Here is a 16,355-nt window from a genome sequence, read left to right on the forward strand (position 1 = left end):
CAGTGGTAGAGGTGATCAGAAAAAGAGTCTTGTTACTTGTCCTGTTATGCTCTTTTTTCCCTCTCCATTCATTCTGCATTTTATTTTTATCAGAATAGTTAATTAGGAGGAAATGAAATTCAAATAGGAACTCAGCCACTTATAAATCTTTCTCCTCCTCACTAGTCTTTCAAACTAAGGGTTTGTGATTTCAGTGCTTTTTGGGGAAACCTCATTGGCTACTGTGAACAGGCCTTCAAATACTACCCCTCCATCAGCGTGCACACGCACACACAGACAGCAGCAGCCTTACAACTATCCTCCAGGGGTCACAATTGGGTTACAAATATTGCACAACATGATGACTGAGCAGCCTGATTTGGAAGAATTTATTCACATTCATTCAGCTTCATTAAGATTCAAATGGAATAAGTAAGGTAGAAATTGAGCAGATACAGAAATTGTGCATAGCTTGCGCCTGTAGTCAGTAAACATTTATTCACTAAGCACAGCTCTCTTTTGCTCTCTCTCGCTCTTATATTCTCTCTCTCTCCCTATCCTTCCTGCTTGCTGTTTTAATGCATAATTAAGAAGGTCAGAATTAATGAAGCAGTGTGGAGTAAAGTTCAAGGAATCCCCAGGCACTATTTATTCTATTAGATCTCAGTCATGAATGTCAGACTGGCAGCATTAGAGACAGAAGCAGTTGAGCTGGCAGCATCCCAGAAACAAAACTACCAAGGGAGACTTACCTGCAGTGTCAAGTCATTCCTAAGCTCCTTCCCTGCAAAAATCACACGTAACTGGTCAGCTGGAACTCCCTGTCGCTTAGCAACCACCTCCTTGAGCTGGCAGATGCTGGTGTCTGAATCAACCTCCACTGGGAAACCATGGCTGGAGTTGAACCTGACGAACACTGACCAAAACCAAAACATTTTAGAAAGTGAGCATTTTTCAAGTCAGATCTATTTTAAAATGGTATAAGAGGAGGTTTTCTAATCCCTGGACTATTGACATAATGGTACAGTAAAATTTTAGTATATTTTTCATTTTAAAGAGAAACTTTTAATGCTGTAATTTATCATTCTGAAAGAAGGATCTGTAAGGGACTTCCTATCATATAATAGTCAGTGACCAATAAACAAAAAGTGTATGTTCCCCCCCGACAGCAATATTAAATTACAGTGAGCATACAGAAACAAACAAACAGACTTAACTAGGCAAGATTCTGAGTAATCACTAAGTGATACAATAGATTTTCAATTCAGTCTTATCCTGGGCAGCCATATATACTCTTTGTGTCCTATGTGTTCTTCTCCCACCGGATATAACAAACAAATGCAGGGAATACAGATGTTTGTTAGAACAAGGATGCATTGAACAGCATAAGAACAGATAGTTCCCTGCTATACAGTAAAACATAGTCATACAGACTAGCTTCCCACAGATACAATTCTACAGAAAATAACGATGGAAGGGAAATCATCTGCTAGCTGAAATGTTTGAGTGTTTTCTGTACCGGTGTGGTCTTTTTCAGAGTTCACTAAAATACCTGTAGTACATAACTCCAGTACATACATACTCCTTCAATGCAGAAAGTTACCACCAGACTAGCCATGTCATTTTAGAGGTACAGCAATTGGTTTATACATTCAGAGAAGCCCGGCAAACAAGCTCATGAGTTTATTGCCATTCAGCTGGGGGGACTGCTTTTCATAATGAGTCTGAATGTGCCCATTAGGCTCACAGTGAGGAAAGAGACTAAAAAAACCACTATATAGAAAAACCTCATTATAACCGCATCACTCACTGAGATTGTATGAAAAGTAGAGATATAGCCTGGTGAGTTACTTCAACCAATAGGTTTCATAGACGGGAAACAGAGAATTAGTAAAACCAATATAAAACAAGAAATTATCTAGACCAAGCGAATAGCAGACATCTGCTACTGTAATGATGGGACATCGGTTGCAACTGATGTTCCATTGTAAGAGTTTATTTTGATTCCCAGTCTAATTTTTTAGTTGGAGAAGCTGCTGATTTCAGATTTTTAGCTGATTTCAGAATTTGATAAATATTTACATTTTTCAGAACATTGCAGTGGTTGTATGATGGTGATGGTGATGCTGTTGTATAATATGTATTATGATTTCCATCTAAAATTTTAGATGCCAAAACTTTTTACCTCTAAAATTCTAGATAACAATTAAAGTTTTTGTACTTGGAAAGTTTTGCCTTTATGTACCCAATCACAATATAGAATTTCAAAATACAGTCAATAGGAACACAGCACACATGTCCTTTAGAGTAGTATATGGCTTCTTATACTATATCCTCATTAAAGCTTTTTCAGTTTCTATGATGGAAGGTGTCCGAGTAATGATTGTGGGATTTACAGAACATTATTGGATCAGAATGTCTAAAAATCCATGCAACTGAAATTTAATTTTGCAGATGTGCCATGTGATTTGGAAGAGTAATGGAGCAATGATATGGTAAAAGTGAATTCCAATTATCTGGAATTGAAGACCTCATGTCTTCTTCAAAAAAAACTTATAATGATCCACTACATAAGAAATTATCTTGGCAAATAAAAGGAGTTGTAGTTAATTCAACCTGTCCCAGAAGATATACCTATTATTAACTTATTTTAAAAAAACTTGTGTAAGGAACCAGGCCTTAAAAGGACTTGAACCTGATTCTCTCACACCCAACGTGAGTTTCCCACTGCTCTAAAGAGTCAGTCAATCTCTCCTGTTGGAGAGATTCCATTTTGTGGAAATAATTCAATATTTATTGGGCCAGAAGGAAAGACTGACTATATAGACTGATGGTTAGGGCACTCATGTGAGATGTCAGAGACCCAGATTCAAGTCCCTGTGTTTCCTACACCCCAGCTGATTGTGCTAACCACCAGGTTCTACATCAATCCCTCTTCCTTGGTGAATATTTAATTATTCAAAGTGGCACAACTCCAACAGAAGAGACTCAGAGCAGCCCAGCTCAGAATAGCTAACAGCTGGGTGGTGAGAGTACTCACCTGAGATGTGGGAAGATGTGTACAAGTCCCTGGTCTAAATGAGGCAGAGCAGGGACTTGCAGCTGGCTCTCGCTCATGAGTGCCATAATCACTGGACTATTGCCTGTTCTGGGGTCTCTTCATCCCTCTATCCTGGACCAGAGATTCCATCCTGGACCTGAGGAACCTTTCCTAATGAAAGTTTCATTAAAACTGATAAACTGAAACTTTTTGCAGAAATGTATTAAAATAAATCCAGACCAGCTCTAGCCCTAAGGCACTTGCCAAGGCCATACAATGCGTCAATAAAAGATCTTGGACTAGAATTCAGGTGTTCTGCCTCCAGGGTCCCTTCTCAAACTAGTAGGCAATCCTCCCTCATTTAATTCTTATGGATGTCAGTACTAGTCTTATGAGAAGAGAACAAATTAAGAAGTGCGCCCACATTCTCAATGCAATGTAACTGACAACAGGGAAGGGCTTGATGACAGAAATGCTAAAACAAAAACTGGAGTAATATTTAAGTGAATTGTTAAGCATAGCTCATTATACTAATCCAACACACATACTGTAGGCATGACTGATGTTAACTACCAGGAAACCAGAAATCTCCCTTCCTTCTCTTCCAGAAGCCAAAGTATCTCCATGCCAAGGTTTAAGAAGCTAGCAGAATTGTGGAAGTACACTCATTCTAACCACAAGCAAATATTTGAGTGGCCCATGAGTACACTGTATTTTCATTTTGCAGTAAAAATATATCTAATCCCTCATCCCTCATAATCACAAATAGTTAAACTGAGAAAAATGCTTAGCCTGCAAATTATTTGTTGGAAAGCACTAGTCCAAATTTCTTCTACCTTTCACACAACAACTTCATCAGAAATCATGGAGTGCACTTAACATATTTTAGTATAAATTTATTGATGGCAGCTTTGTTCATTCACAAAGAGCCTATTAAGACTTAAGACCCAGGCTCAACAAGAACACAATTTCTTCAACATAATATTTTAAGCGCTCTTTTTTGGAAAGAGATGATTAATATTGTTTGACTGACAGCCAAATCCTAAATCATCAGTATCCAGTGGATACTCTTTTAAAAGTGCACAGGTAATTCCAGTTAAATTAATTAATGAGAGTTACACAGATACATTAAAGAGACCCCTTACAGTGAACAAACACTTTGAAAACCCTTATAATTTAAGGTTTGTCTCCTGAACTGGTTTGATCAAACTTTGTTGATAGTGTAAACAATTTTTCTAAGGCACACAGGACCATATTTGAAAAGGTTTTCAGATGCCTAAAGAAGCAGATAGGCACCTAGTGGGATTTTTTAAAGCACCTCGTTGCCTAACTTCCATTGATTTCAATAAGAGTTAGGTACCTAGGTGCTGTCAAAAGTCCCACCAGGTGTCTGTCTACATCTTTAGATGCCTAAAATACCTTTGAAAATCTGGCCTCAAGTTCATAAGTTCTAAACATTGCAAGAACCCTTACGTATCAAAAGGCAAAATCTCAGAAAAAACTGGTGTAACTGGAAGGGAGAGAAAAAATAGAAATATGACAACAGTTCACAATGTCTTTTAGATGTCCAAGATAAGCATCATCATTCAATAAATTCAGTGAATTGGATAATGCAATTCCTTGTTTGGAAGCATCAGCAAAGTTTCTGGTTACGCTGAATGCTGTGACATCTGCATAAATGAACAGCTGCAGAAAAAGAAGAATAGACATACACACACAGGTCAAACTTACAGTTTATTCTAGTTTTAAAGATACTAATGGTTCCAACAAAACTCCCCATTTTAAATATAGGAATCACTATCAAACCAGTAAAATCTTTCAAAATGCAATGAACTTTTTAAGTGTGACCCACTGCACATACACAAAATAGGATTTTTGGGATGTCCTAATGACTCAAGTGGTAGAGATATAAATGTCCATAGGGGGAACCCAAAACTCACTTCCTGGGCAGGTCAGTGCTGGGAGTGTCAGAAAGAATGCTCTCCATCTTGGGCGTACATTCGTACTGAGCAACATTTCCCTTTTTTTTCATTCCAGGCTGACACTACAGGCTCAGAATACACTGTGTTGCAGGGTAAATGCTGTGTATTCTGTCCAGGGAAGGGAAATTGAAAACTTATACACAGAAATGCTGGCCTAGCACACAGGAATAGGTTGAAGTAACCCGGAATAGCCTTATTTTCCTCTGAATACAGGACATACTGCCTTATGCAAGCTGAAAGCATGTTCTCCCCATCCCAGCTCTGCACGGCACATTTTAAAAAAAAAATCAGAGTTAACATATACTTGAAAGCATGTGCACCTCTTCCCACTGCAGAAATAATACGCAAATGTAAAAACAAATCATGGCTTTCTGGTCTAAGAAACTGTAGACCTTTAACTGATTAAAGAATACATTTTAGGAGCAACCAGAAGTCTCCTGTTTCTCCATTGAAAAAAATTCTGGTCTGATTCTGATCCTACACATATACAAGTGTAAATCAGGAATAACTTCACTGAAGTCAGTGGAATTGTATCAATTACAAACAATTTAAATGAGATCAGACTCAGGCCCCTTATATACTGCTAAACTAACTGCAGTGCTCCCTATTAACTAATTAAGTTATTTATGCAACTCTCAGTAGGTCTACTAGAGGTCAAACTTCACAAATAGAGTGCAGAAGCCATTATGGGAGTTGGGAAGAAGCATGGAGGCAAATTTAAGAAAAAAGCATCAGACCAAGGAATGAAGGCATGGACCAGGACTTAATGGCAGAGTTGAGCAAAAATCAGAATTTCCACCCTGTGAGAATTCCAATATTTGGACATTTGTTTACATACCAGATCAGACAGAAAAGTAAAGCTGTTCAGGAATTTTTCAACGAAACTTTTCGCCCCCATTAAAAAATGCCGATTAATCAAAACCAAAAGTTTTCAGGGAAATATCTCAGTTTTAACAAAAAACTTTCCAGATGAAATTTCTAGTTAAAACCACAGACAAACAGAGAGAAAGAGAGACACCCACTTCAGAATAGCCAATAGCTCAATGGGTAGACAAGACATTCAGCTGGGAAGTGGGAGACCTATGTTCAAGTCCTTGTTCTGAATCTCTCTTGTTGGAGCTGTTTCACTCTGTATAAATCATTAAATATTCATTGAGCCAAAGAGAGAGAAAGACTGGTTAGGACACTCATCTGGGATGTATGGGAACCAAGGTAGTCCTTGCTGTCAATCAGGAAAAGCAGGAATTGGAACCTGGGTCTCCCAAAACACATAGGATGCCCCAACCACTGGACTATTGGTTATTCTGGGTGAATCTCGCTCTCCAAAACAAACCTCAAAATTGCGAAACAGATTTCCTGTTTTCCATTATTGTTGCCCTACTGAGAAGTCAAAACATTTACATTGTTTGAAGAACAAGAAGTTCCAAAAACATTTCAATTCAGAAATGTCAAAACATTTTATTGACATTTAGACCAAAACAAAAAGTTTCTAACATTTCCAAATCAAAATGTTTCCTTTTGAGTCAGGTTGACACTAAAATTCATCTGCATAAATTACCATGGGGCCTCATACCATCATTCTTCTCTATGGCTGGGCTCCCTGGCAGGATGACTTCTCCCATGATGCACTCTATTCATGTGAGTCCCATGTTGACACATGTGACTCAGTCAGAGGGGAGGCAAGCGGTGTAGCCGAGCCAAGGAGCCCAGGTAACAGACGAGAAGAGGGGCACAAAGCACCTGAACTACAACTCTCATACGGCACTGCAGCCGCTCTAAGCAGATGCAATTTAATGTCAACCTGACAAGAAAAGAAATGTTTCATTTTACTTCAACAACAACAACCCAAAATATTTGGATTTAGGTCAAACTGACCCAAAATTAAATATTTAATTTCAATTTTTCCAAAGGAAAAATAAAATTTCTGCAAAATCAAACTTTGCTCTCACAGAATTTTACTTTTACAGAAACTGCATCTTCCACTGAAAAATCATTAACTCTACGTAATGGCTTTCAGTTGATTTGTAACGGACTAACAGAAAGGTCCTACCACCATCCACAGTAGGCCACTGACAGAAATAAGTTACCAAATAACAACTGTCCAGTGATCTCTGTGAAATAAGCTTGTCGCTAATTGAGCACCCTGTTGAGAAGGAGTAAAGTACAATACTGTGACATTTACTTGTCATTCTCGAGGAGTCCAAAGTGTTTTACAAACTGTATATTAACCAATCACCAAACTGGAAGCAGCAACACAATGCAACTGCTTAGTGCAGACTTAAAGTATACCTATCTAGTTGAAGTTACAGAGAGGAATTGTAGGCAGACAGAATATTAGAACCTGAACTGGCATTTGAAAAAGATTCCAAATCCTCCAGCTCTTTCTACTCAGGGAAATCGTGCCAAGGCCTCTTTAATGATGTAATGCCATTAGCTCCATAATGGGCACTGTTTCAGTTCTGATTCAGAGACAAAATCTACATCACTCCCTACAGAAGCTGGGTTCTCCTATTTGTGAATAAACTACTAGGATATAGTCTTGGTATACAGAGGTATTATTCTAGGCTCTAAAAAACTAATCCGTGACAAGAATGAACAAAGTTTATCTATTACTGCATCACTGAACTGAAGACTCAAAATTACTGCTAACATTAACAAAGAATAGCCAGTTCCTCTTAATTTCTTTGTTCACAAAAGAATACAATTCTTCTTTCCTGTACAACAAATGAAAGGCAGATTGGTCCTAGGCCATTTAGGGTTTATAGGTCAAAATCAACCTCTTAAACACCAAAGACCAATGGGCTGCCAGTGCAGATGCTGGAGCACTGTTGTCATGGGCTCCTAGTGAGATGCCTTGCTCAAGCTGCTGTGTTTTATACCAGCTTCAGTTTCCAAATGATTGTACGGTGTAACACCATGTAAATTGCATTGCAATACTCTAACAGTATAAGTTGTCCCTGCATAACCACTTACATTGAGGGATCACTTCCCTCCTCTGGGAGGAATGTACCTTTCTGATCAGAAACATGCTTGGTTATAGCTACAGCTGGGTGAAGATTGCCAAAAAAAATTCCATAACAATTAGCTCAAATTTTAAAGTAATTTTTTTAGTCTATGCTTGTACTAATTTCATGTTCACTTTAAATGAAAATTTGAGCAATTAAGTTTTACTCAAATGAAAGCTCATGGAAAGTAAATCTGAAGTTGAAACATGCAAATATTCACACCTTATGTGTTATATATCATAGATGGAACACTGACTGAAACCTAGTGATTGAACAGTATTCTCATCCCCGCTTTGTCCTGAGCTCTGGCACATATGCAATAAAAAAAAGTAATACAGAAATAGCTAATCTAATGATATAGTCATATTGACATTTCCTTAAAAAGCCTCTTTTCCTGATAAAGTAATTTCCTTAGACATATATAGCCTAATGTACACCCACTGAAGTCAATGCCAAAGCTGTCATTGACTTCACTGGTGCAGGATCAGGCTCATCCAGTATGTTGCCCAAAATTTAAACTGACGCTACACTGGTCATTAATATACTTCCATGCCAATGAGGGTCCTTAATCAGTCATTTCCATATTCTGTAGTCTCACCCATTCTGTGTTTGTGTATTGAGTCCCACCTTGAAAAACAAAAATACAGTTCTGGAGCACTAAAATTCCACTTGTCCTCCAGGAATGTTGTGTCTTTTTTTAAAAAAAACAAGAGCTCAGTGTAATGCAATGGAATTCATGCAGATGGGCAGAAAATCCCTGCCAGAACAGGGGATATATTATAACTCCAAGACTGTAATGTAATTCCAAACCAAAGTGACTTCGGCTATGTCCACACTGTGCACAGTGTGGATTACAAGGTGTGAATTCCAGACTGCACCAAAGTGTTGCGCTCTAACTGCCTCACCTAGATGCTGCTGGCGTGAACAAAAAGGCACCAAATTGTGTTAACCTAGTTCTGTGTGAAAGAGGACTATGTTAATATGAACTAGGGTACCTTTTTAATTTGTGCCAGCTGTGTCCACATGGGCCAGTTAGAGAACAACAGTTTTGTGTCCTCTGCAATTCACACATCGCTAGTCAAGCCCTAAGATTCCAGGGCTAAACCAATTACACTTAGTCCACATTCCCCACGAAATTGAACAATTTTCTCGTATGACACCTACATACTCATTATGACTAGTTTCATTATGTCCGAGTTGAAGACCTAGACAATGATTAGCATGCTAATAGGTAGTGATGCTTCAATAAGATGGGATTTTTCTTAACTTCCCAGAGAAATCAAGTTTATCTTCTCCCTGCTGCAAGCCATGATGCTTAAAAATTTTCAAATAATAAATATTCTAGTAACATTTAATGTAAATAAAAATCATTGTGACCAGAGTGATAAGTTTTGTTTCTTTTGGCATGTCATAATATGGTATCTCAGTATTACAGTTTCATAACTGTAACACTCTGGTAATGTGTGCCTGGAGTGACTCTTTAGAAAGTAAAAGGTTGTGTGATTAAACAATCCTGGGAGAGGAATCTTGGAAGTAGCCATTTCTACAAGGAAAACTTGAGATGGATTTTGTGTCATTTCTTTTTCAGTTCCTATTTTCAATGAAACCAAACCTCAAGGAGAAAGGGGTAAAGCCTGCTATATCCTACGTGCACTGTGTTTGGAGCACGGTGGGGAAGCCACCTGCTCATAATAATACAGGCATGACAAACACCTCAGTCTCCTTAATTCCTTAATATTTGAATTCACAAGTTTGTTTCATTTACCCATTCCATCACTGTGCATTCACATGTTACTAGAAAGGATTATGAAAACTCATGGCGATCGGGGGAGGTCCCGGACGACAGGAAAAAGGCTAATGTAGTGCCCATCTTTAAAAAAGGGAAGGAGGAGGATCCAGGGAACTACAGTCCAGTCAGCCTGACCTCAGTCCCTGGAAAAATCATGGAGCAGGTCCTCAAGGAATCAATTCTGAAGCACTTAGAGGAGAGGAAAGTGATCAGAACAGTCAGCATAGATTCACCAAGGGCAAGTCATGCCTGACTAATCTAATTGCCTTCTATGATGAGATAACTGGCTCTGTGGATGAGGGGAAAGCAGTGGACGTGTTGTTCCTTGACTTTAGCAAAGCTTTTGACATGGTGTCCCACAGTATTCTTGCCAACAAGTTAAAGAAGTATGGGCTGGATGAATGGACTATAAGGTGGATAGAAAGCTGGCTAGATCGTCGGGCTCAATGGGTAGTGATCAATGGCTCCATGTCTAGTTGGCAGCCGGTATCAAGTGGAGTGCCCCAAGGGTCGGTCCTGGGGCCGGTTTTGTTCAATATCTTCATTAATGATCTGGAGGATGGTGTGGATTGCACCCTCAGCAAGCTGCAGATGACACTAAACTGGGAAGAGAGGTAGATACGCTGGAGAGTAGGGATAGGATACAGAGGGACCTAGACAAAATAGAGGATTGGGCCAAAAGAAATCTGATGAGGTTCAACAAGGACAAGTGCAGAGTCCTGCACTTAGGATGGAAGAATCCCATGCACCACTATAGACTAGGGACCAAATGGCTAGGCAGCAGTTCTGCAGAAAAGGACCTAGGGGTTACAGTGGATGAGAAACTGGATGAGTCAACAGTGTGCCCTTGTTGCCAAGAAGGCCAATGGCATTTTGGGATGTATAAGTAGGGGCATTGCCAGCAGATCGAGGGATGTGATCATTCCCCTCTATTCGACATTGGTGAGAACTCATCTGGAGTACTGTATCCAGTTTTGGGCCCCACACTATAAGAAGGATGTGGAAAACGTCCAGCGGAGGCAACAAAAATGATTAGGGGACTGGAATACATGACTTATGAGGAGAGGCTGAGGGAATTGGGATTGTTTAGTCTGCGGAAGAGAAGAATGAGGGGGGATTTGATAGCTGCTTTCAACTACCTGAAAGGGGGTTCCAAAGAGGATGGATCTAGACTGTTCTCAGTGGTAGCAGATGACAGAACGAGAACAAATGATCTCAAGTTGCAGTGTGGGAGGTTTAGGTTGGATATTAGGAAAAACTTTTTCACTAGGAGGGTTGTGAAGCACTGGAATGCGTTACCTAGGGAGGTGGTGAAATCTCCTTCCTTAGAGGTTTTTAAGGTCAGGCTTGAGAAAGCCCTGGCTGGGATGATTTAGTTGGGGGTTGGTCCTGCTTTGAGCAGGGGGGTTGGACTAGATGACCACCTGAGGTCCCTTCCAACCATGACATTCTATGATTCTATGCTTGATCACCCAGTCTGACCTTTTTCAAAACACAGGATGAAGATGTAAAATTAGGCCTCACCTCAAACTACTGAATCTTGAGAACATAATGTGTAACTTTTCTGCCACAAGTGCTTTCTTGAGATACAGAGCCTAATTCAGCTCTGTGTTACTCAAGAATGGTTGTTAATACCAGCAGAAATACAAATGTCAAAGTACTCATCTTAATCTCCAAGGCAGATTTAGGTTAGATATTGGGAAAAGTTTTGGAGCAGCCACGCGCTGTAGTGCTTCAGTGAAGACACTATTATGCCAACAGGAAAGCATCTCCAGTCAACATAGTGCTGTCTGCACCGGGGCTTAGGTCAGTATAACTGCATTACTCAGCAGTGTGGGTTTTTCACACACCTGAGTGACGCACTTATACCCATGTAAGTTTTAGTGTAGGCCTGGCCTAAATGGAAGGATAGTTAAATACTTGAACAGTATTTAGAAGGGAGATTGTGGAATGTTCATCGTTAGAGGTTTTTAAGCGCAGATTAAAATCTAGACCAGTGGTTCTCAAAGCTGGTCCGCTGCTTGTTCAGGGAAAGCCCCTGGTGGGCCAGACCAGTTTGTTTACCCGCTGCGTCCACAGGTTCGGCCGATCGCGGCTCCCAATGGGGGCTGCGGGAAACGGCGTGGGCCAAGGGACGTGCTGGCCGTCCTTCCTTCCTCTGACCATAGGTACTGTAGAAGGAATACAACTTACAGTTTGAAGTGTTTTTAAGCAGATGCTTGTTTGAACTCTTTGCTATAAATTCTGCTCACAGTTACCGGGGTAAATTCTGAGTAACATCACTGACTTTAGTGGAGTAAACTAGGATTTACAATGATGTAAATGAAAGCAGAATGTAACCCTTTCAATCTAACAAGTTACTATGGGACTATAAAATGTGTTACTCAAAGAAACAGCCGTTACAGTGTAAGAGAAAAGATACATCTTTGCCTGTCTTTCTACTGAAACAAACAAACAAAAAGCGGGAGTGGGAGGGGTGGAGCAAAGCTTGAAGATTTGCCACATTTCAAAGATAACTTTGTCCCTCTTGAGTTTTTCAGTGTTCTACCTGCTTTTGTCTTCCCTATGGCAGTAATTTTTAAAAGTTTGCACACTGCATCTTTCTCTGGTATCTAGCTCGTACCCAAATAATAATAAGTCTCCCTTAGGGAATGAACTCTTAAGATATGATTTAGATTCTAAGTCCACAACCCTGCAAAATAGCCAGAGGCCACTTTTGCCACACTATATTACATGGTATGACCTGGCTGCTAAAAATATTGCATCATAAACTATATCTGCTACAAAATAGGTAGCCAGTTGAAGAAAGGAAGTACATATTTTTAGCACTCTAGAGTTACAACGCAGTTGTATGAGTTGAGTATACTGTCTAAATATATAGATATTGGCTATATTTATACTCTCTAAACCTTGAGTATATTTTAAATACTCTCTACATAGGCATTTATCATCACCCACAATAATATTAAAAGTATCAGAATTTTATAAAATCAATTTCCATTTTTTAAAGTCCTGTAACAGAGTCAAATCATGCAGTCCTTATTGAGTAAATTGAGTTCAATGGGAATTTTGTCTGAGTAAGGACAGAGAAGGGACTACGGAATTTGTCTGACAGAAAAAATTTACTTGATATTTTTCATCAACTATCTTTACAAATATAAAATATAAAATAAATTAAGAACCTTGATTCACCCTGCAGTGCCTATGTACTGTAGAAGGACTCAGATCAATGAGTGATGTTTTGTACCATATGCTTTGTAGTACCTGGGCTGAGCAGGACATACTGAAAATTACAGCAACTATTCAAAATTGCAGAAGGGATTTTTCTCAAACTAATATTATTTAAATCAACTTTGAGCAGAGACAAAGAATATTGAATGCATGTGCATTATCTACGTGAAAACACACAGTAATGAAACCCATGTGATCATTTGCAAAGCTATGTGATTAATTTTTCATGTACTTTTTTAAAATTCTACCAGCTCTCTAATCACAAAGTGTGACCCACATACCCACACATAGCCGCATTACTTTTTTATTCAAATTACATGATTCTGAAATGGTAAAGGGCATATGTTTAGGCCTAAACAGCAGCCTAAGTTTTACGCAACATGCTGTACCAATCAAAATGTCTAATCAGAATTAAATAAATTGATAATTTGGTCAAAGGTTTTAGAGTGTGAAAAATTTGTATAAAGTAAGTATCTCTGAAATTAAATAATTTCAACAAGAATCAGAATTCTGAAATAACACTGTTACTTAAAACTGGAAATACTGACTAACATTAAATACCAATGTATGTAACAGTATTCTTGAAATACACCATCCTCAAGGAATTCATCACAATTGATGCTTCATCAACAAAGTGCAATTATAAATTCTACATCAAACAGGGCAGCAGCTATTTTGCCCATCACAGAACAATTAAGAGGTCATGTTTCTTTATTAACTTGTCTGATAATCATCGCTTTTCTTTTCCTTTTTTTTTTAAACTGACTCAGCACACCTGTCATTATTTAGATAATTAATATAATTTATTTAGTAGGAGTTTTTCCTCTCCTTGAAAGATGCCAAAACATACCATTGTTTGGTTTAATAATATATCCACAGTAATTTTTTTTGCATTAATATCATGGAAACTGCAATAATATTTGTTTACACTAGTTATACCAATTCAACATAACAGTTTCATTGCCATGATCAACATCCTTTAGAAGGACATTGCTTACACCAAGCAGAGAAATCAACCAGTGTATTAAAATAAAAAGGGAAAGTTACTTACCTTGTAATTCTTCTTTTATGAAGATATCATCTGAGTATGATTCTCACTATTAGGTCTCATCTTTCTAACACAAGACAGGCAAAACTCTCAGTGGAGTTTTGGCTCTTACAGGATGTGCAAGTGGCTCTAGGTCAATGGTCACCAACTGGTCGATCGTGATTGACTGGTTGATCCTGGAGCCTCAGTCAGTCGATCGCAATCTCCGGTCCCTAAAAGTCTGGCGACACAGCAGGGCTAAGGCATGCTGCCTGCCTGCCCTGGCCCCACACCACTCCCAAAAGTGGCTGTCATGTCTCTGAGGCCCCTGGGGCGGGGGAGGGGCAGGTGGCTTGGCGTGCTGCCACTGCCCCCACCCTCCAGCGCCGACTCTGCAGCTCCCATTGGCTGGAACTGCGGCCAATGGGAGCTGCCAGGTCGGTGGTTGCGGCCCCGGGGGTTTGGGGGTCAACGGGTCATTTTGGATGATGATGCAACATCCCCTCTATCTTACTCACGCTGCCCATGGCCTCAAGGGGCTTATTCAGCAGCCAAGGAACAAATGGATACAGTAGGGCCCTGGTTATGACCCCCTTAGTCTTCACAAGTCAATAAAAAATGTAAGTGCTCAGTGCCTCTGAAAATCATGGCCAACCTCGGCTTGCAAAAACTGATGCACCCAAAATCGTTGGCCAACTCTGAAAACTGTGTTTTAAATTACTTGCCCATAATCATATGGCAAGTCAAAAGAATAACTAGGACAAGAACAGAGATATTCTAGCACCTTGCACAGAACACTAGACCTATGGTTCTCAACTCTTTCTATACTGTGACCCCCAGGTTACAAAATAAAAATGGTTTGCCTCCCCTCCCCCTATTCCCATACTTCAGTGCCCCTTTCCATTTAGCCACAAAGCCCCACCACCTGGGGCTAACAGCCTGAGCCCTGCCGCCTAGGGCTGAAGCTGAAGCCCCACCTGCTGCTGCTCTGCCTGCTGAGCAGCTGCCTGCTGCTTGGGGAGCAGTACTTAAAGGGCACCAAAGAAAGTTCACTCAGGGAGCTATTTTCCCTAAGGCCAGCCCTGTGTAACAATACCTGTTGCACAGAAGTCTCTATCCCCAAGAACCATGCATTAGATGACAGTTATCCTCAAATGCAACAAATCAAAATAAGGAACACTGGGCTTGATTCTTCTCTCACTTACACTGGTGTAAACCAGGAGTAACTCGTTGAAATCAATGGGGTTACTCCAGTCTGACAGAAGAATCAGGTAATGTTGCAGAGGAGTCGCTTTTGCGACCAAAAAGATCAAGACACTTCTGGCCCTTGTTATACGGGACAGCCTTGGTGTTGTGCTGCCTCCAAAGTTCATTGAATCCACAACCAAGCAATTTCTGTCAGATGTCAGAATAAAAATTCTGTATCAGACTGGGTATCACAAATCTTATCCTTTGAAGCTCTCTATGACCTTGATCTGCAGGTAGGCAGGCTATCAGCAGCCTTACTCCTTGAGCCTGGAAATCCTGACACATCCCAGAAAATAAATATGCAAAATGACCCTGCAAATGGGGAAACAAGTAAAAGAGAACAGGCAAGAACCCCAAAAGGAACTAACTATATACTAACAAACTAACTATCTAACATTAAGACACTAGCAGAAGTGGGCACACTCAATGCCCATCTCATGCTGAAGGTGGTCAAGAAGGAACTGAGAGCGGTTCATCTGTGCAGCTCTACATATCCTTCCTACAGGGTATGAGGATGTATAGAGCACATGCACGGGCTGAACAGGCACTGTTACCAAAAATCTCCAATCAAAGGCCCAGGAGAGAATGAATACCTGATGTGGAGCACCCATAGGGATGCTACCCAAAGAAGTTGGATTTTCACTGCCCATTGTTTGTTCCATACCAGAAATGCTTTGAAAAACTGAGTTGCGTTCTTTCAGCAGTGGGAGAAAAAAAAACAAAACAAAACAGTTGGCTCCCTGTTTGAAGGGGATTATTTTTTAACAGAGCAAACATGATACAGCAAGTGCTTATTTTTACCCTTACTGTGATTTTCAAGTGATACAAGCAAGCTAAATGTTCACTAATCGATATAGTAAACAATACCATATAACATAATCAGGAGCCCAGAGTCTGCAGCCTCTATTTCCCCCTGTTAGTCTATCATGAGAGACAGATTTCACTTCTCCTATCTCTTTGTTGAGTAGGTGGTTCTATTACATATCATTTTCTAAAAATTATTTTCATTATATGAGAACCTGTTAAACTACAGTGGTGCTTTAAACCTAGGTGA

The 16,355-nt window shown here is 39.7% G+C and overlaps 1 protein-coding gene across 1 annotated transcript in view; it reads right to left on the reverse strand.

The window, feature by feature from the left end:
* The window catches only part of PRKN (parkin RBR E3 ubiquitin protein ligase), a 1,223,721-nt gene that overhangs the window by 961,148 nt on the left and 246,218 nt on the right, over window positions 1–16,355 (reverse strand). The window contains exon 2 of the mRNA XM_074948732.1: window positions 732–895. Within this exon, the coding sequence (XP_074804833.1) occupies window positions 732–895 (164 nt within the window). The remainder of the gene's footprint in view (window positions 1–731; window positions 896–16,355) is intronic.

Source organism: Natator depressus, chromosome 3, assembly GCF_965152275.1.
Source record: "Natator depressus isolate rNatDep1 chromosome 3, rNatDep2.hap1, whole genome shotgun sequence".
Classification (NCBI taxonomy): domain Eukaryota; kingdom Metazoa; phylum Chordata; order Testudines; family Cheloniidae; genus Natator; species Natator depressus.